The sequence below is a fragment of the Somniosus microcephalus genome, chromosome 8 (genome assembly GCF_052327205.1).
Source record: "Somniosus microcephalus isolate GS21.2 chromosome 8, FLI_Smic_1.0, whole genome shotgun sequence".
Lineage (NCBI taxonomy): Eukaryota > Metazoa > Chordata > Chondrichthyes > Squaliformes > Somniosidae > Somniosus > Somniosus microcephalus.
Genome location: NC_140994.1, coordinates 149,484,827 through 149,504,559, shown reverse-complemented (window position 1 = coordinate 149,504,559; position 19,733 = coordinate 149,484,827). Strand labels below are relative to the sequence as shown.

The window sequence follows — 19,733 nt, the reverse complement described above, 5'->3', positions numbered from 1 at the left end:
GCCCATTCGAAATGGCCAGAGGCCATTAAAATGTCCTCCACCACCACGGAGAAAACTATTGCAGTCCTAAGAACCATCTTCGCCAGGATTGGGTTGCCAGAACAGATCTGTTCCGACAATGGCCCACAGTTTGTGTCTGAGGATTTCCGGAGGTTCCTGAAGAATAATGGGGTGAAACATTACACATCTGCCCCATATCATCCAGCCACAAATGGATTGGCTGAGAGGTTTGTTCAGACCTTTAAAAAGGCCATAAAGGCAATGTATAATGACGACATACCACTGCAACACAAGGTGGATAACTTCCTGTTTGCTTACCGGAATGCAACACATGCAGTAACCAAACAAACTCCAGCCGTACTGTTTTTTAACTGGAGACTAAGATGTCGCTTGGATTTGCTCAAACCAAACATAAGACGAGATTGTTGAGGATAAGCAGTTCCAGCACATAAATGAGAAGCCAACCAGGAGCTTCAAGATAGGGCAACCAGCCTTGGCCCGCGACTACCGAACAGAAAAATGGCAGCCAGGCACGATATGCACACAGCAGGGACCACTAATGTACACCGTGGACGTTGGAGAGAGCATCGTGAGACGCCATGCTGACCAGATTCTAGAGTCACAGGAACAAGCCAAACCTGTACCACAAGCATGTGCACCTGGTAATGAGCCCGAAGTACAGATTGCATCTACCTCAGAAGCAGGGGTATTGGAAGCTGACGAACCAACCAATGACAATGAGCCAGAATTGACTCCACCGCCAGAACAGGATACTCGAGAAAGGCGCTATCCAGTCCGGATCAGGAAGCCTCCTCAAAGACTGAACTTATAAATGACTATTCCAGTTGATGTATATATTACTGAGAAAATTGTAATTGTAATTAGTTATTATTTAGTTGTTAAATGAATGTTATGTACTGTTTATCTAAAAGGGGAGGAATTGTTGTGTATGTCCCTTTAAGGGAATAACTGGTCTTGGACTGCAGTACCGGCAGTGACCACCCCTGTATAAAAGGCCCTAGCAGGCTTCTGTAGTTTCAGTTTCAAGCTGCCTCTTGTTCAGTAAAGTACCTGTTAAACTGTTCTCCCGAAGTCCGTGTATTATTGAGGCGTGGACTTTACAGGGATGTTGCAATTTTTCCAAGGAGGCTTTGAGGGTGTCCTTGAAGCGTTTCCTCTGCCCACCTGGGGCTCTCTTGCCATGTCAGAACTCCGAGTAGAGCGCTTGTTTTGGGAGTCTCATATCGGGCATGTTACTAGTTAGTAGTTACATGTTACTAGTTAGTGTCCTGCATACAATTGCATTATCTACAAGGCAAAATACTGCGGATGCTGGAAATCCAAAACAACAACAGAAAACGCTGGAAAAACTCAGCAGGCCAGGCAGCCATCCATGGAAAGAGACACAGAGTTTCAGATCGAAGACCTTTCGTCAGAACTGGGAAAAAAAAGCAGGAAATGGAAAGCAAGTTTAGGGGCTGGGAAAAGGGGGAGGGGATGAAAGAACAAAAGAGAAGGTCGGTGATAGGATAGAAAGCAGCAGCGATTAAGAGACATTGAGAGACATTAAGAGATATTCAAGGCAAGAAGAGGTGGTAATGGGACAGGTTAAGGAACAAAGGGTGGCTCTAGATGAATTGTGAATTGTGCTGGCAGAATGAAGGACAGCTGCCATGTGGGAGGGAAGAAAAAAGGGGCCAAACAAAAAGTGTGGATTAAAAAAAAGGGGAATATCTACAAGGCACTGCATACAATAGCATCAAATTACAAACTGTTTAATTCCTCAATGAGTTGCCTGACAAAGCCACAACATAATGACATTCTAGGACAATCACACAGAGGTTGCTGCAGACTCCCTGTTTTTAGTCTATTATGTAGACTGAAAAGTGCACAGCAAAGTGTCCCTAGGCTGTATTATTTTGGGGTCCCAGACACTTCTGCTGCTGACTCAGCTCATTGCATCAAACCCCCTCGGTGCACTATAGTCTGAAACAAACTCTTCAGTAAGTGCTCGTCATCTTGCTGGTTTGATTACAATGCTGCAGAGAAAGTTTGATGATAATCTAAGGCTAGGATTCAATCCTACTGGAGTGAATGCCTGCAAATAGGTTATTCTATACACATTTTTGCTGGGGATTCTTTTGAATAATATTAAAATAATAATAGGGAGCAAAATAACTTAAGTGAGAGTGCAAATGTTTTCACAGAACTTTCCCATGTCGTCAAAAGGTCCTGAAGTGCTTTACAACCAATGAATGACTTCTAATGGGGGGTCCCTTGTTTTATAGGCAAACATGGCAGCAGGATCCCGCAAACAGCAATGAAACAATGGAAAAGTGGATGCTGAGCCAAAAGGAAGAGATATTAGGAAGAGTTACCAAAAGCTTGGTCCAAGAAGTGGGTTTCAAGGAGGATCTGAAAGGAGGAGAGGGAGTTGGGGAAGCTTAGTGGGGGAATGTCAGAACGTTGGTCCTAGGCAGCTGAAGTGCATGTTAAAAGAATGTCTAAAAAAGTTAATTTGCCGCTTAATGCAAGGGCCACCTCTCGATACTACTTAGCTGTTCAACTATGCTGCGGACATGCGCAGCCAAACAGTGGAGCACGCCACATTGCCCACTTTTGGGTTGACAACTGCCTGTGGGCCATCATGGGATTGCGAACTTTGGATTTTGTAGCCATTTGGGAGCCAGCTCAAGTCAATCACTGCATTTTAATTTCATGTAGTTTCATAAAAATAACTTGGCTGATCTTCAAAATTGCTTTCGAATTATAAATCTCGTCAAAATTTAAGTGATCAGGCAACAGGTTTGTTCTCGTCAAAATTTAAAAGTTATCGGTCAACAGGTTTATTAGCCGATAGGGGAGAAGTTTCATATTAAGAGAGGGGAGAAGTTTCATATTAAGAGAGGTATATGAGTGGAAAGATTTCTCAGATGTGTATACAATAACAAAAAGGTTTGATACCACAGGTGTATGTTTATGTTGACTCACTGGCTTTGGCATGTAAATTAAGCAAACAAACAGAACAGAAATGCATTCGCTCAAACTTAAGTTAGCAGCAAGTCATTGCACTTTAAAACATAATTCACTGTGTAAAACACTTTCAGATGTTTGTGTACAAGACACTATATAAATGCAACTATTATAGCTAACTACACTAATAAACTAAGTGTTAAAACATCTCTCCCATCACTAACACTCAATAAATTTCTCAGATGCCAAAAGTAAATTCATTTCTCAACTACATCTAAATATTTTAATAGCATGTTTAATAATTTTGTAAAGTGTTATAACTATCAGAATTTAGGATGGCACACAACATAAAACAGAAATATAAATGTTCCAAATAACATAGCAAGTGGTTGCACACGACACAGGTCAGGCTTTAACATTGTTTTCCCACTCACACTATCTGACAATAGTTTTCATAAATAGACCATGCCCCTTACAATCAGAAATCGGCATCTTCCATTTTCTGCTTTGTTGAACTAACATAACCTGGATGTAAAATTAACCCTGATCATGGTATATTGCTTATTGTAATTTACATAGATATTATATATATTTACATAGATAGATCGACAAAAAAAATTGCTTGCTAAATCAGTTTTGTGGAAGAGAGACTAAAGCAATTATTCCAATTTGTTGGAATCATATAATCTAGAGTAACAGATGTTAGGTAAACACGATAAATCACAATAATTCTTGTATATAAATCTTGCATCTAGTCTACATTTGTCATTCTCTGTTACAGATGCAAAGCAATTTTATATTTAAAAAAACTTCTGCTAATGTCATAATCTAGTCAGTAAGACCTCCAGAGCCAATGCCAATTTCTGTTTTAAATCCCCCATGGAGTTGAGAAAATTGGAAAAATAAAGACAGATTCCCCTGTATGAACAAGCTGCTAGAAGGCAGATAATTGCTTCCAAAGCTCAACAGCCCTGAATGCATAATTTCCCTGCCCCACCCCCACACAAGAACCCCAGCCACATGCCCATGTAAGCTTTTTGCAGCTGCCTCAATCAGCCCACAATGTAATCCAACTAAATCAGCAAATGCCACGACAGCTGATGTGAGCTTTGAATGTCCCAACCCTCCTACACAAAATACCAGCTGAATCCCCAGCAATGTCAGCAGTACTGATCGAAACACTAATCCTACCTGCTAGCTCCAACTGCACTTCCCCAATACAACCCAAAATGGAAGCCCTGTAGTCAGAAGTGAGCACGGTTAGTGAAACTTGGATCGAGCCAGCATGTCCAGTGACTTCGACCAAATCTGACCTGCTGTCCCACTAGGCAACCAGGGACCCTCATGCCTAGGAAGCTGAGCATGCTCCCTACTCACTCAGAAGTGCTTTGAACAATTTTAACATGTCTCTCTTCCACCCCCCACCCACCGAAAGGACTAAGAGAAAGAAAGACTTGCATTTATATAGCGCCTTTCACAACCACCAGATGTCTCAAAGTGCTTTACAGCCAATGAAGTATTTTTTGAAGTGTAGCCACTGTTGTAATGTAGGAAATGTGGCAGCCAATTTGCACACAGCAAGCTCCCACAAACAGCAATGACCAGATAATCTGTTTTTGTTACGTTGATTGAGGGATAAATATTGGCCAGGACAATAGCTCCTACTCTACTTATTAATTGAGTTTGTCCAACCCCTCATGGGCATCCCTCTATACTTCAGAGAGTAGATCAGGACACTGCATCATGTCTATGGACCTTTTGTGCCCTTATTGGAATTTCAACTTCCGTTAGTTCTTAATGGCCTCAAGATGATTTTCACTGACCCCAATATCTAAGTTTTGGTAATGTGCCCAGGATAAGATATAAAGCCTCATTCCTTAAAATTTTCTTTGGCTGAGATTGATCCTGTGCTCCACAAGATCTGTTCCCTGTCTTTGCAAAGTGGCAGAGCATTGCAGCACAAGATTTTATTTTGAGAAAACAACAGAAAATGCTGGAAAAACTCAGCAGGTCAGGCAACATCCGTGGAGAGAATTTTGAGTTCACGTTTCGGGTCGAACCCTTCTTCAAAACTGGAAAGAAAAGAAACTAAATCAAAGGCAGGGTTGCGATCGGACAAAAGAAGTGAAAGAAACAAAAGAAGTAAAAGAGCTAGACGAGATGGTAATAGGCTGAGATTAGGTAGACCCGCATGGGTCCTAGCTATGCCTGCCTTTTCGTGGGCTATGTGGAACAATCTTTGTTCCAGTCCAACTCGGGTCCCCTCCCTCACCTCTTTTTCCAATACATTGATGACTGTATCGGTGCCATTTCCTGCTCTCGCCCCGAACTTGACAATTTCATTCACTTTGCCTCCAATTTCCACCCTTCCCCCACCTTCACATGGTCCATCTCTGACGCTTCCCTTCCCTTCCTCGACTCCTCCGTCTCCATCTCTGGGGATAGGTTATCGACCAATATTCACTACAAGCCCACTGACTCCCACAGCTACCTGGACTACATTTCCTCCCACCCCGCTTCCTGTAAGGACTCTATTCCATTCTCCCAGTTTCTCCGTCTCCGCCGTATCTACTCCGACAATGCCACCTTCCACACCAGTGCTTCAGACATGTCTTCCTTTTTCTGCAACCGAGGATTCCCCTCTACCGTGGTTGACACTGCCCTCGACCGTGTCCATTCTATCTCCCGCACTTCTGCCCTCACCCCTGCCCCTGCCTCCCGGAACCACAATAGAGTTCCCCTTGTCCTCACCTTTCACCCCACCAGCCTCCACATTCAACGGATCATCCTCCAGCATTTCCGCTACCTCCAAAGTGATCCCACCACCAAACGTATCTTCCCCTCCCCTCCCCTTTCAGCATTCCGTAGGGACCGCTCCCTCCGAGACACCCTAGTCCACTCCTTGATCACCCCTAACAGCCCTTCCCCTTCACCTGGCACCTTCCGGTGCAAGCGGAGATGTAACACCTGCCCCTATACCTCCCCCCTTCCCACTGTCCAGGGCCCCAAACACCCCTTCCAGGTGAAACAGCGATTTACTTGTACTTCTCGCAATCTAGTATACTGTATTCGCTGCTCACGATGCAGTCTCCTCTACATTGGGGAGACCAAACCCAGATTGGGTGACCGCTATGCGGAACACCTCCGTTCAGTCCGTAAGGGTGACCCCGAGCTTCCGGTCGCCTGTCATTTTAATTCACCGCTCCATTCCCACTTGGACCTCACCGTCCTTGGCCTCTTGTATTGTTCCACGGAAGCTCAACGTAAACTCGAGGAACAGCACCTCATCTTCCGATTAGGCACTCTGCAGCCTTTCGGACTCAATATCGAGTTCAACAATTTCAGATCATAACCTCGGCCCCTATTACACATTTTTTCTTGTAATTTTTCCACTCCTTTCCCGCGCCCCCCCCCCCCCCCCGCTTTCCTTTTGTTTCTCTCTTACACCTGGCAGCTATCTCTTGCCCTGCCAGTACACTTTACACCTAATCTCAGCCTATTACCATCTTGTCTAGCTCTTTTACTTCTTTTGTTTCTTTCACTTCTTTTGTCCGATCGCAGCCCTGCCTTCGATCTAGTTTCTTTTCTTTAAATTAAACCGCCCCTCCAAGTCCCAGTTGCACTTGAAAAACTGCAACCACCTCCCCGCATACCCCAATCCCTGACAAATTGATAGAGGATGGCGATTTGTATGCATCATGTTTATCCAAGACAACACAGAAAGCCTTAGACAAGCGAGATCTAGGCCGACAGTTATGAGGGGAAGAGAGATTAGTACAGAAGCAGGTTCCCACAACTACTACCTAAAGCAGAATGTGCAAGAGCCAGCTCATGATACAGCACCAAACATACTGCATCCCACATCTGGTCTACCTCTTCCTGAGAGATTGCTTCAGAGGAGTACAGTGCTGCACTTTCTGTTCCCGCCATCCTCTTTCACTGTTTTTCATAACAATCCCGAGGGCCACAGACAGTATGACAGGCTTCACAATTCCTACAGATCTATATGCATGTCTGCTGAGGCTAGCCACTAGAGAGAGTGAATATCCCCTGCAATACAGGCTAGTGTAACTGCCACTGCCATCAGCAAGACGATGCATTTTAATCGCTGTGGCTCGGCACTATCCTCTCCACATTTGAAAAACCAGTCAGAAAGGGCGATTTATGGACTCCGCCTGGAACTCTGGTAATACCAGGTAGTCTGGAATCCACACATTCCACCCAAGGAAGCCAGATAGAAGCAAAAAAAACTCTCCTAGTGCATCACAAATGACAATGCTCAAACCCTAAAAAAAGACCATTATATTTGTAAGACCATGAATACTGTCTAACCCAGCCAAATCCCAGAGATCATGCCCAATGTGTGCACAGCACACAGACGAACCAGCATATTCCTTTGCAAGTACCAAAGTAAATATGTGAAAAACTATTGACTTCATAAATTTGTGTTGTTGGTTTTAAATTTGTGCTGTTGTTTTTTTTAAAGTAAACTCAAAAGAAGAGTCTGGGTTTTCCAGACTTGGAATCTGAAATGTACAATCAATTCACTGACCTCTAGTTGACCCAAGCAAATTACAAGCAGTTACATACCTGGATTCCCACGGTGAATATTTAAGCAGGCAAGGTTGACAGCTAAACATTACAAGCAAAGCTGCAGGAGATCAGTGAGTGCACAGGAAAGGTCTACAATTTACTGTTTCAAGCTTCAGATTTTTTCTTGTTAAAAGCAGCAGCCCAGCAAACGTTTCATCCAGTAGTCTCTTTTAGGTCTTTCTTTGTGGCTTGCAGAGAGTTACATTCCTGTTACATTCTTGTAAATAAAATCAATGTTTCTTATGGGAAATATGTAAGCCAAACCAAGCTTCAGAAACTAACTTGCAATAATGACCCCAGAAAGTACTCTAGTTTAACTCTTAAATTCATAACAGAATTATGAATCCTCAATTTAAATAAAGGAAACTACGATGGTCTGAGGAGCGAGTTAGGTAGGATTGATTGGGGAATGGCACTCAAAGGGTTGACAGTGGATAGGCAATGGCAAACATTCAAAGACCGAATGGATGAGCTACAGAATTTGTTCATCCCAGTTTGGCATAAAAATAAAACAAAAAAGGTGACTCAACCGTGGCTAACAAGGGAAATTAGGGATAGCATAAGATCCAAGGAGAGGACATATAAATTGGCTAGAAAAAGCAATAATCATGAGGATTGGGAGCAGTTTAGGAGTCAACAAACGAGGACAAAGGGATTAATTAAGAAAGGGAAAATAGAATATGAGAGCAAGCTATCAGGGAACATAAAAACTGACTGTAAAAGCTTTTATAGATATGTGAAGAGAAAAAGATTAGTGAAGTCAAGCATAGGTCCCTTACAGTCAGAATCAGGGGAATCTATAATGGGAAACAAGGAAATGGCAGACCAACTAAATACATACTTTAGTTCTGTCTTCACAAAGGAGGACACAAATAACCTCCCTGAGATGTCGGGGAACATAGGGTCTGATGAAAGGGAGGAACTGAAAGAAATCAGTATTTGTAGGGAAATGGTGTTAGGAAAATTGATGGGACTGAAGGCCAATAAATCCCCAGGGCCTAATGGTCTACATCCCAGGGTACTTAAGGAAGTGGCCCTAGAGATAGTAGATGCATTGCTGGTCATCTTCCAGAACTTGATAGACTCTGGAACGGTACCCATGGATTGGAGGGTAGCTAATGTTACCCCACTATTCAAAAAAGGTGGTAGAGAAAAATCGGGGAATTATAGACCAGTAAGCCTGACATCGGTAGTGGGGGAAATGCTAGAGTCTATTTTAAAAGATGTAGTAGCAGAGCACTTGGAAAGCAGTGACAGGATCGGACAAAGTCAACATGGATTTACAAAAGGTAAATCATGCTTGACTAATCTACTGGAATTTTTTGAGGATGTAACTGGTAAAATAGATAAGGGAGAACCAGTGGATGTGGTGTATTTGGACTTTCAGAAGGCTTTCGATAAGGTCCCACATAAGAGATTAGCGTGCAAAATTAAGGCACATGGGATTGGAGGCACGGTATTGACTTGGATAGAGAACTGGTTGGCAGACAGAAAGCGAAGAGTTGGAATAAACGGGTCATTTTCCGAGTGGCAGGCAGTGATTAGTGGGGTACCGCAAGGATCGGTCCTAGGACCCCAACTGTTCACAATATATATTAATGATCTGGATGAGGGAATTGGATGTAATATCTGCAAATTTGCAGATGACACAAAGCTGGGTGGGAGGGTAAGCTGTGAGGAGGATGTCGTGAAACTCCAGTACGGTTTGGACAGGTTGGGTGATTGGGCAGAAACATGGCAAATGTACTATAATGTGGATAAATGTGAGGTTATCCACTTTGGTGGCAAAAACAGGAAGGCAGATTATTATTTCACTGGCAATAGATTGGGAGAAGGGGAAGTGCAAAGAGACCTGGGTGTTATTGTGCACCAGTCGCTGAAGGTAAGCATGCAGGTGCAGCAGGCGGTTAAGGCGGCAAATGGTATGTTGGCCTTCGTAGCAAGAGGATTCAAGTACAGGAACAAGGATGTCTTGCTACAGTTGTACAGGGCCTTGGTGAGACCGCACCTTGAGTATTGTGTGCAGTTTGGTCACCTTACCTGAGGAAGGACGTTCTTGCCATGGAGGGAGTGCAGCGAAGATTCACCAGGCTGATACCTGGGATGGCAGGAATGACATATGAGGAGAGATTGTGCCGATTGGGCTTATACTCACTGGAGTTCAGAAGATTGAGAGGGGATCTCATTGAAACCTATAAAATTCTGTCAGGTCTGGACAGACTAGATGCAGGATGTTTCGGATGGCCGGGGAATCCAGAACCAGGGGTCATAGTCTAAGGATAAGGGGTAAGCCATTTAGGGCTGAAATGAAGAGGAATTTCTTCACCCAGAGAGTGGTGAACCTGTGGAATTCTCTGCCACAGAGGGCGGTGGAGGCCAGTTCATTAAATATATTCAAGAAAGAGTTGGATATATTTCTTGAGGCTGAAGGGATATGGGGAGAAGGCAGGGACCGGGTGCTGAATTTGGATGATCAGCCATGATCTCATTGAATGGCGGAGCAGGCTCGAAGGGCCGAATGGCCGGCTCCTGCTCCTATCTTCTATGTTTCTATGTTTACATATAATATACAGCACAGAAACAGGCCATTTGGCCCAGCTAGTCCATGCCGGCATTTATGCTCCACTCGAGCCTCCTCCCGTCTTTCCTCATCTAACCATCCTCAGCATAACCCTCTATTCCCTTCTCTCTCTCTCTCTCATATGCTTATCTAACTTCCTCTTAAATGCTTCTATACGATTCAGCTCAACCACTCCCTGTGGTAGCAAGTTCCACATTCTCACCACTCTCTGGGTAGAGAAGGTTTTTCTGCATTCCCTAACATAAGTAAAAGGCAAAATGGCCCATTGTAAACATCCATCTAGTCAACTCACTGAGCTTAGCATCCAGCTGCACTGTGAACTCCTCTGACCTCCTTACTCCCACTACTTTAGCTAGTACATCATTCCAAATGGTGCATCACTCCTTGAGTAATAACATTTTCCAAGATCAGTTTTAAAAGTACTTTCCATCAATTTAAATTTACCATTAAAGATAGGGTTGATCACCCATGATCAAGGCAATAAATTATGTTTTGACATGTCAGTCGTGTAGATGTGCAAATTAAAGATTTAATTGCAATATCATGGGGATCATTGGAATGCTAATGAGAAAGTAAACACACATCATATGAAACTTTAGCTAGTTTAACTCTTGTATTTGCAGACAAGCCAATTACAATACCTGCTGATGAACAGATCAAAACAAGCTAAACATGATCCAAATGTACACCTCAGTCAAAGGATTATATATCTCCAGGTCAGACAAATCATTTGAACAGCCACTCTAAATTTCAACAAAACAGTGGAATTCATCTTAGATCTGGGTTACCAGAGTTTACACCTTCTAAGCCCAACGCAGAATGTCCATTTTACCCACAAAGAAAAGGGAATTTCAGGTGAACTAACAATAGCTTTGCTTTTGTATCAATAGTTTAGGTTAGCTCAATGATTTTAACCCTGGAAAGTTGGATAAGACAACACTATTGTTTTAAAGATTCATGCTCATCTAGTGGGCCCAGAAGTTTGTAACGATTAATTGAGCACAGCTTTGAATTTTTTGCATCGGCAAAGGGGACTTCAGGAAGCCAACTGATGTGGTGGCTCTGTGATTTACAACAGAGGTTTGACGCATTGAAAGGCCTAATAGCTTGAAATTAGGGGTACATTCATTTTTTTTTACAGTAAGGGAGTAAAAGTAATTTGTAATACTTACTGCCTCTATTTCTTTTGAACACTGATGGTAAGATTGAGGCATTATCATACTCTGTATTCTATTCACTGCCATCAGTAACATTAACCCTACGGCTTGCACTCTTTTAACCAAGTCATTCCATTGATCTCAGCTGCTGCAGAAAGTACTTGAAAATAACAGAAGATTTCTTTAAAATCCCATTGCACTGCTCTTACCTCAAGAGCAAATTAACAACATTGTTTCAGGCCAATTTACCAGTCTTTTCGAAATTAAATAATAATGACCAATTTACCCCAATTGAAAGCATTAATTTTACAATATACGGAATACAGCTGTGCTCAAGAAAACCATCCATCAATTATGTAAATTTCCCCCATGGAAGACTAAAGAAAATCATCAGTTCTCCAACATCAGTGAATTAATCATTTGGAAAATGATGCCTTCACAATAAACAACTCCAATGCAAGCTTGTTCTTTTATAATATTAATGTTATTGAAGACTAGCTGGAGTGCCCGGCGGTGCCGAGGCTTTTTCAAGGGCATGTTGTTGTTGGAAGAGAGAGAGAGAGCGACTGGGGGGAAGAGAGAGAGCGACTGGGGGGAAGAGAGAGCGACTGGGGGGGAAGAGAGAGAGCGACTGGGGGGGAAGAGAGAGAGCGACTGGGGGGAAGAGAGAGAGCGACTGGGGGGGAAGAGAGAGAGCGACTGGGGGGAAGAGAGAGAGCGACTGGGGGGGAAGAGAGAGAGCGACTGGGGGGAAGAGAGAGCGACTGGGGGGGAAGAGAGAGAGCGACTGGGGGGGAAGAGAGAGAGCGACTGGGGTGGAAGAGAGAGAGTGACTGGGGGGGAAGAGAGAGAGCGACTGGGGGGAAGAGAGAGAGCGACTGGGGGGAAGAGAGAGCGACTGGGGGGGAAGAGAGAGAGTGACTGGGGGGGAAGAGAGAGAGCGACTGGGGGGAAGAGAGAGAGTGACTGGGGGGAAGAGAGAGAGCGACTGGGGGGAAGGGGGGAAGGGGGGGAAAGGGGGGGAAGAGAGAGAGCGACTGGGGGGAACAGAGGGAGAGACTGAGGAGAGGGGGGAAGAAGGGGGGGAAGGGGGGGAAAGGGGGGAAGAGAGAGAGCGACTGGGGGGAACAGAGGGAGAGACTGAGGAGAGGGGGGAAGAAGGGGGGGAAGGGGGGAAAGGGGGAAGAAGGGGAAAGGGGGAAGAAGGGGGAAGAAGGGGAAAGGGGGAAGAAGGGGAAAGGGGGAAGAAGGGGGAATAAGGGGGAAGAGGGGAAGAAGGGGAAAGGGGGAAGAGGGGAAAGGGGAAGAAGGGGAAAGGGGGAAGAAGGGGAAAGGGAGAATAAGGGGAAAGGGGGAAGAAGGGGGAAAAAGGGGGAATAAGGGGAAAGGGGGAAGAAGGGGGAAAGGGGGAAGAAGGGGGAAGAAGGGGAAAGGGGGAAGAAGGGGGAATAAGGGGAAAGGGGGAATAAGGGGAAAGGGGGTATAAGGGGAAAGGGGGAAGAAGGGGAAAGGGGGGAGAAGGGGGAATAAGGGGAAAGGGGGAAGAAGGGGAAAGGGGGAAGAAGGGGGAAGAGGGGAAAGGGGGAAGAAGGGGAAAGGGGGAAGAGGGGGAAAGGGGGAAGACGGGGAAAGGGGGAAGAAGGGGGAATAAGGGGAAAGGGGGAAGAAGGGGGAATAAGGGGAAAGGGGGAAGAAGGGGAAAGGGGGAAGAAGGGGAAAGGGGGAAGAAGGGGGAAGAAGGGGAAAGGGGGAAGGAGGGGGAAGAGGGGAAAGGGGAAGAAGGGGGGAAAGGGGGGAAAGGGGGGGAAAGGGGGAAGGAAGGGGGAAAGGGGGGAAAGGGGGAAGGGGGAAGGAAGGGGGAAGGGGGAGAAAGGGGGAAAGGGGGAAGGAAGGGGGGAAGGGGGAGAAAGGGGGAAGGGGGGAAGGAAGGGGGGAAGGGGGAGAAAGGGGGAAGGAAGGGGGGAAGGGGGAGAAAGGGGGAAGGGGGAAGGAAGGGGGAAGGGGGAGAAAGGGGGAAGGGGGGAAAGGGGGAAGGGGGAGAAAGGGGGAAGGGGAGAAAGGGGGAGAAAGGGGGAAGGGGGAGAAAGGGGGGAGAAAGGGGGAAGGGGGAGAAAAGGGGGAAGGGGGAGAAGGGGGAGAAAGGGGGAAGGGGGAGAAAAGGGGGAAGGGGAGAAAGGGGGAGGGGGAGAAAGGGGGAGGGGGAGAAAGGGGGGAGAAAGGGGAAGGGGGGGAAAGGGGGAAGGGGGAAGGGGAGAAAGGGGGAGAAAGGGGGAAGGGGAGAAAGGGGGGAGAAAGGGGGAAGGGGGAGAAAGGGGGAAGGGGGAGAAAGGGGGGAAGGGGGAGAAAGGGGGGAAGGGGGGGAAGGGGGAGAAAGGGGGGAAGGGGGAGAAAGGGGAAGGGGGAGAAAGGGGGAAGGGGGAGAAAGGGAGAAAGGGGGAAGGGGGAGAAAGGGGGGAAGGGGGAGAAAGGGGGGAAGGAGGGAAGGGGGAAAGGGGAAGAAGGGGGAAGAAGGGGGGAAGGGGGAAGAAGGGGGGAAGGGGGAAAGGGGAAGAAGGGGAAAGGGGAAGAAGGGGAGAAGGGGGGAAGGGGGAAGAAGGGGGAAGAAGGGGGGAAGGGGGAAGAAGGGGGGAAGGGGGAAAGGGGAAGAAGGGGAAAGGGGAAGAAGGGGAGAAGGGGGGAAGGGGAAGAAGGGGGAAGAAGGGGGGAAGGGGGAAGAAGGGGGAGAAGGGGGAAGGGGGGGAAGGGGAAGAAGGGGAAAGGGAAGAAGGGGGGAAGGGGGAAGAAGGGGGAAGGGGAGAAGGGGAGAAGGGGGGAAGGGGGAAGAAGGGGGGAAGGGGAAGAAGGGGGGAAGGGGGAAGAAGGGGGAAGGGGGGAGAAGGGGGAAGGGGGAAGGGGGAAGAAGGGGAAGGGGGAAGAAGGGGGGAAGGGGGAAGAGCGGGGGGAAAGGGGAAGAAGGGGGAGGAAGGGGGGAAGGGGAAGAAGGGGGAAGGGGGAAGGGGAAGAAGGGGGAAGGGGAAGAAGAGGGAAGGGGAAGAAGTTGGAAGGGGAAGAAGGGGAAGGGGAAGAAGGGGGAAGGGGAAGAAGGGGGAAAGGAGGAAGAAGGGGGGAAGGGGGGAAAGGGGGAAAAGGGGGAAAGGGGGAAGGAAGGGGGAAGGGGGAGAAAGGGGAGGGGGAAAGGGGAAGGGGAGAAAGGGGGAAGGGGAGAAAGGGGGAAGGGGGAGAAAGGGGGAGGAAGGGGGAAGGGGGAGAAAGGGGGAAGGGGAGAAGGGGGGAAAGGGGAGAAGGGGGAAGGGGGGAAAGGGAAGAAGGGGGAAGGGGAAGAAGGGGGAAGGGGAAGAAGGGGGAAGGGGAAGAAGGGGGAAGGGGGAAGAAGGAAGGGAAGGGTGAGAAGGGGGAAGGGGGAGAAAGGGGAAGGGGGGAGGGTGAGAAAGGGGAAGGGGGAAGGGGGAGAAAGGGGAAGGGGAAGGGGGAGAAAGGGGGAAGGGGGGAAGGGGAGAAAGGGGGAAGGGGGAAGGGGGAAGAAGGGGGAAGGGGAAGAAGGGGAAGAAGGGGAAGGGGGGAGAAAGGGGGTAAGGGGGAAAGGGGGAAGGAAGGGGGAAGGGGGAGAAAGGGGGAAGGGGGAAGGGGAGAAAGGGGGGAAGGGGGAGAAAGGGGGAAGGGCGAGAAGGGGGGAAAGGGGAAGAAGGGGGAAGGGGAAGAAGGGGAAGGGGAAGAAGGGGGAAGGGGGGAAGGGGAGAAAGGGGAAGGGGAAGGGGGAGAAAAGGGGAAGGGGTGGGAAGGGGAGAAAGGGGAAGGGGAAGAAGGGGAAGAGGGGGTAAGGGGGAGGGGGGGAGAGGGGAAGAAGGGGAAGGGGGGGGGGGAAGAAGGGGGAAGGGAAGAAGGGGGAAGAAGGGGAGGGGGGAGAAAGGGGGAAGGGTGGGGAGAAGGGGGAAGGGTGAGATAGGGGGAAGGGGGAGAAAGGGGGAAGGGGAAGAAGGGGAAGAAGGGGGAAGGGGAAGGGGGAAAGGGAGAGGGGGAAGGGGAGGAGGGGGAAGAGGGAAGGGGAAGGGGAAGGGGGAAAGGGAAGAAGGGGGAAGAAGGGGAAGGGGGGAGAAAGGGGGAAGGGGGAGAAAGGGGAAGGGGGGAAGGGGGGAAGGGGGGGAAAGGGGGGAAGGGAAGAAGGGGGAAGGGAATAAGGGAAAGGGGGAAGGAGGGGAAAAGGGGGAAGAAGGGGAGAAGGGGAAGAAGGGGTAAGGGGGAAGGGTGAAGAAGGGGGAAGGGGGGAAAGGGGGGAAGAAGGGGGAAAGGGGAAGAAGGGAGAGGGGGGAAGAAGGGGAAGGAGGGAAGGGGGAAAGGGGAAGAAGGGGAAGGGGGAAGGGGGAAAGGGGAAGGGGGAAGAGGGGGAAGAGGGGGGAAGAAGGGGAGAAGGGGGAAGGGGAAGAAGGGGAAAGGGGGGAAAGGGGGAAGGGGCAAAAGGGGGAAGGGGGGGAAAGGGGGAAGGGGCGAAAGGGGGAAAGGGGAAAGGGGGAAGAAGGGGGAAAGGGGGAAAGGGGGAAGAAGGGGGAGGGGGAAAGGGGGAAGGAGGAAGAGGGGGAAGGGGAAGGGGGGAAGGGGAAGTGGGAAGGGAGGGGGAGAGGGGGAAAGGGGGAAAGGGGGAAGGGGGAAGGGGAAGAAGGGGGAAAGGGAGGGGGAAAGAAGGGGGGAAAGGGGGGAAGGGGGAAGGGAAAGGGGAAAGGGGGAAAGGGGGAAGGGGGAAGGGGGAAGAAGAGGGAAAGGGGGAAAGGGGGAAGAAGGGGGGGGGGGAAAGGGGAAGAAGGGGGAAAGGAGGAAGAAGGGGGGAGGGGGGAAAGGGGGAAGAAGGGGAAGAGGGGGAAGGGGGAAGGGGGAAAGGGGAAAGGGGGATGGGGGAAAGGGGAAGAGGGGGAAAGGTGTGGTAAACCACTGTTTGTATTCCTGTTTGTCCTGTTTGTATTCCACTGTGTACCTGCCTGGACATGCCTCGGCTGACTCCTCCCACAGGTCCTAGTATAAAGGTGACTGCTCCCTAGCCCCTTAGTATCATGACCGGTCGACCACGCGAGGCAGATCTCCATTCTGTTGTTAATAAAGCCTTTAGTTACTCTTCTAACTCTCAGTCTTTTATGAGTAATTGACAGCGCATCAATTTTATTAACAACATTTTTATAATGGAGAAGATCCTCACACCAGCATGCCTGGACTTAGATCATCGGGAGGTGGACTCATCCACCAAGTTTACTCACTGGCTTAAGTGATTCGAAAAATTCCTGACCGCCTCCGAAGCAATCAAATCGGACGAGGACAAACTGGATGTCCTGACCTCCAAAGTGAACCACCGAGTGTACTCGGTCATCCAAGACGCGACCTCGTACGCGGACGCTATCAAGCTCCTCAAGGACCAGTACACGCGCCCAGTGAACGAAGTGTACGCAGGCACCTTCTGGGGAGTCGTAAACAACAACCTGGGGAATCGACCGTGGAATACCTTCAGGCACTGTCTGTGCTTGGCCGGGCCTGTGGTTGTAAGGATGTAAAGGCCGCCGTGTACACAGAGGAACTTATCCGGGACGCTTTTGTAGCGGGCCACAGATCCAATTACACCCGACAGCGACTGTTGGAGCAGAGTAACCTCGACCTCAACAAGGCCTCTGAACTCGCACTATCGTTGGATGCAGCCTACCAGGGCATGAATGCCTACTCCTCTGCACCGTGGACGCCGCGGGAATGGACAGCCTGGGACACGGTAGGACCGCCTCATAGCGCCGTGCCACCCCAGCCACACCCCAACAACGGCCCAACTACCGCAGCAGTGTCCCAAGGCCAGACAGCAGTGCCCCAAGGCCAGAAATGCTACTTCTGTGGCCAGGCAAAACACCCCAGAGCGCGCTTGCCCGGCGAAAAAACGCGATCTGCTCGGGCTGCGGGAAGAAGGGACACTACGCTAGCATCTGCAGGGCCAAAGCCACCCCGAACCCCAGCAGCGCCGCGTGTGGGCCATGCGGGCCGCCATCTTGGACCTCCCCCGGCCATGTGCGAATCACCGGTACAGCAGCCATTTTGGATGCCTCCAGCCACATGGGGATCATGGACGCCGCCATCTTGGATGACAGCCGGGACGCAGCAGGCCCCCGACACCGCCTCATCTGATACCCGCAGCGACACACCGACCCCTACGCTGGCATCCATTACACTGGACCAAGCGAGACCGCACCAACTGGCCAGTTCCACAATGGACATTAAGGTAAATGGTCACGATACAATCTGCCTTTTTGACTCTGGGAGCACGGAGAGCTTCATCCACCCCGACACGGTGCGGCGTTGCTCTCTCCCAGTCCTGCCTGCGCAACAGCGGATTTCTATGGCCTCCGAGTCCCAGTCGGCGGACATCGGCGGCTACTGCGTGGTGACACTCGTAGTAGACGGGACCGTGTACGATCATTTTAAACTTCTGGTCCTGCCTGACCTCTGCGCTGCCGTCCTGCTGGGGTTAGATTTTCAGTGCCACCTTAAAAGTGTTACGATGGCGTACGGTGGACCCCTACCCCCACTCACAGTCCGCAGCCAGCAGCTTCCAAACTGCCCGCCGCGCACCAGGTGCAACCTCTCCACACTCAGAGTCACCCCCCGCAACTGTTTGCTAACCTCACCCCCGACTGTAAGCCCATCGCACAAAGAGCAGGCGATACAGTGCCGGGACAGGGTTTTCATTAAAACCGAAGTGGAGCGGCTCCTGAAAGAAGGGATTATTGAGGGCAGCACCAGCCCCTGGCGAGCCCAGGTTGTGGTCGTTAAGACCGGCGAGAAGCAGCGCCTGGTCATTCGACTACAGCCAGACAATAAATCGCTACACCCTGCTGGACGCCTACCCACTCCCCCGTATAGCTGATATGGTCAACCAGATCGCGCAGTACCGCGTCTTCTCGACCATTGACCTGAAATCAGCGTACCACCAGCTCCCCATCCGCCCTGAGGACCGCCAGTACACTGCCTTTGAGGCAAACGGCCGCCTCTATCACTTCCTTAGGGTTCCCTTTGCGTCACCAACGGGGTCTCCGTCTTCCAAAGGGAGATGGACCGGATGGTAGATCAAAATGCGTTGCAGGCCACTTTCCCATATCTGGACAATGTGACCATCTGCGGCCGTGACTTGCAGGACCATGACGCAAACCTCGAAAAATTCCTCCGCACCGCCCAACTCCTAAACCTGACATATAACAAGGAGAAGTGCATATTCCGCACAAACCGCCTCGCCATCCTTGGCTGTGTTGTGGAACACGGAGTCATCGGCCCCGACCCCGACCGGATGCGTCCCCTTATGGAACTTCCACTGCCCCACTGCCTCAAGGCCCTGAAGAGGTGCCTAGGGTTTTTCTCCTATTACGCCCAGTGGGTCCCCTACTATGCGGACAAGGCCCGTCCGCTGATCAAGTCCAACCTCTTTTCCCTTGACGCAGAGGCCCGCTTAGCCTTCCACCGTATCAAGGAGGACATTGCCAAAGCCACCATGCACGCAGTGGACGAATCCATCCCCTTCCAGGTGGAAAGCGACGCGTCTGACTTTGCCCTGGCCGCTACCCTCAATCAGGCGGGGAGACCCGTGGCCTTCTTTTCACGAACCCTCCAAGGCCGGAGACCAGACACTCCGCTGTGAGAAGGAGGCCCAGGCGATTGTGGAGGCTGTGCGTCATTGGAGGCACTACCTGGCCGGAAAACGATTTACCCTGCTCACTGACCAGCGTTCAGTTGCTTTTATGTTTAACAACAAGCAGAGGGGCAAAATCAAAAATGACAAGATCTTGAGGTGGAGAATCGAACTTTCCACCTACAACTACGAGATCTTGTACGGCCGGGAAGCTAAATGAACCCCGGATGCGCTATCGCGTGGCACCTGCGCCAGCGCGCAGATCGATAGACTGCGGCCCTCCACAATGACCTCTGCCACCCGGGGGTCACCAGGTTCTTCCACTTCATCAAGGCCCGCAACCTGCCTTACTCTATTGAGGAGGTCAGGACCATGACCAGAACTGCCAGTCTGCGCTGAGTGCAAACCGCACTTTTATAGACCAGACAGGGCCCACCTGATAAAAGCCACTCGCCCCTTCGAGCGCCTGAGCGTCGATTTTAAAGGGCCTCTCCCTCCTCCGACCGCAATGTGTACTTCCTCAATATTATTGATGAGTACTCCCGTTTCCCGTTCGCCTTCCCCTGCCCGGACATGACCAGTGCCACGGTCATTAAATGTCTGAACAACCTCTTCACCCTGTTCGGCTTCCCCAGCTATATCCATAGCGACCGGGGCTCATCGTTTATGAGCGACGAACTCCGTCAGTACCTGCTAACTAGGGGTATTGCCACAAGCAGGACCACCAGTTACAACCCCCGGGGGAACGGACAGGTGGAAAGAGAAAATGCGACAGTTTGGAAGGCCGTCC

At 49.8% G+C, this 19,733-nt stretch overlaps 1 protein-coding gene across 3 annotated transcripts in view; it reads right to left on the bottom strand.

Annotated features, from left to right (window-relative positions):
• Positions 1 to 19,733, bottom strand: part of slc23a1 (solute carrier family 23 member 1) — a 157,904-nt gene that overhangs the window by 119,399 nt on the left and 18,772 nt on the right. Inside the window, exon 1 of one of the 3 annotated variants that reach the window (XM_085995252.1) lies at positions 11,320 to 11,484. The exons of 1 other annotated variant lie outside the window; for it this stretch is intronic. In XM_085995252.1, coding sequence (XP_085851378.1) covers positions 11,320 to 11,400 — 81 coding nt within the window. In that variant the 5' untranslated portion in view covers positions 11,401 to 11,484. Of the gene's footprint in view, positions 1 to 11,319; positions 11,485 to 19,733 lie in introns of those variants that run through there. One more of the 3 variants, XM_085995249.1, reaches the window with a different exon arrangement.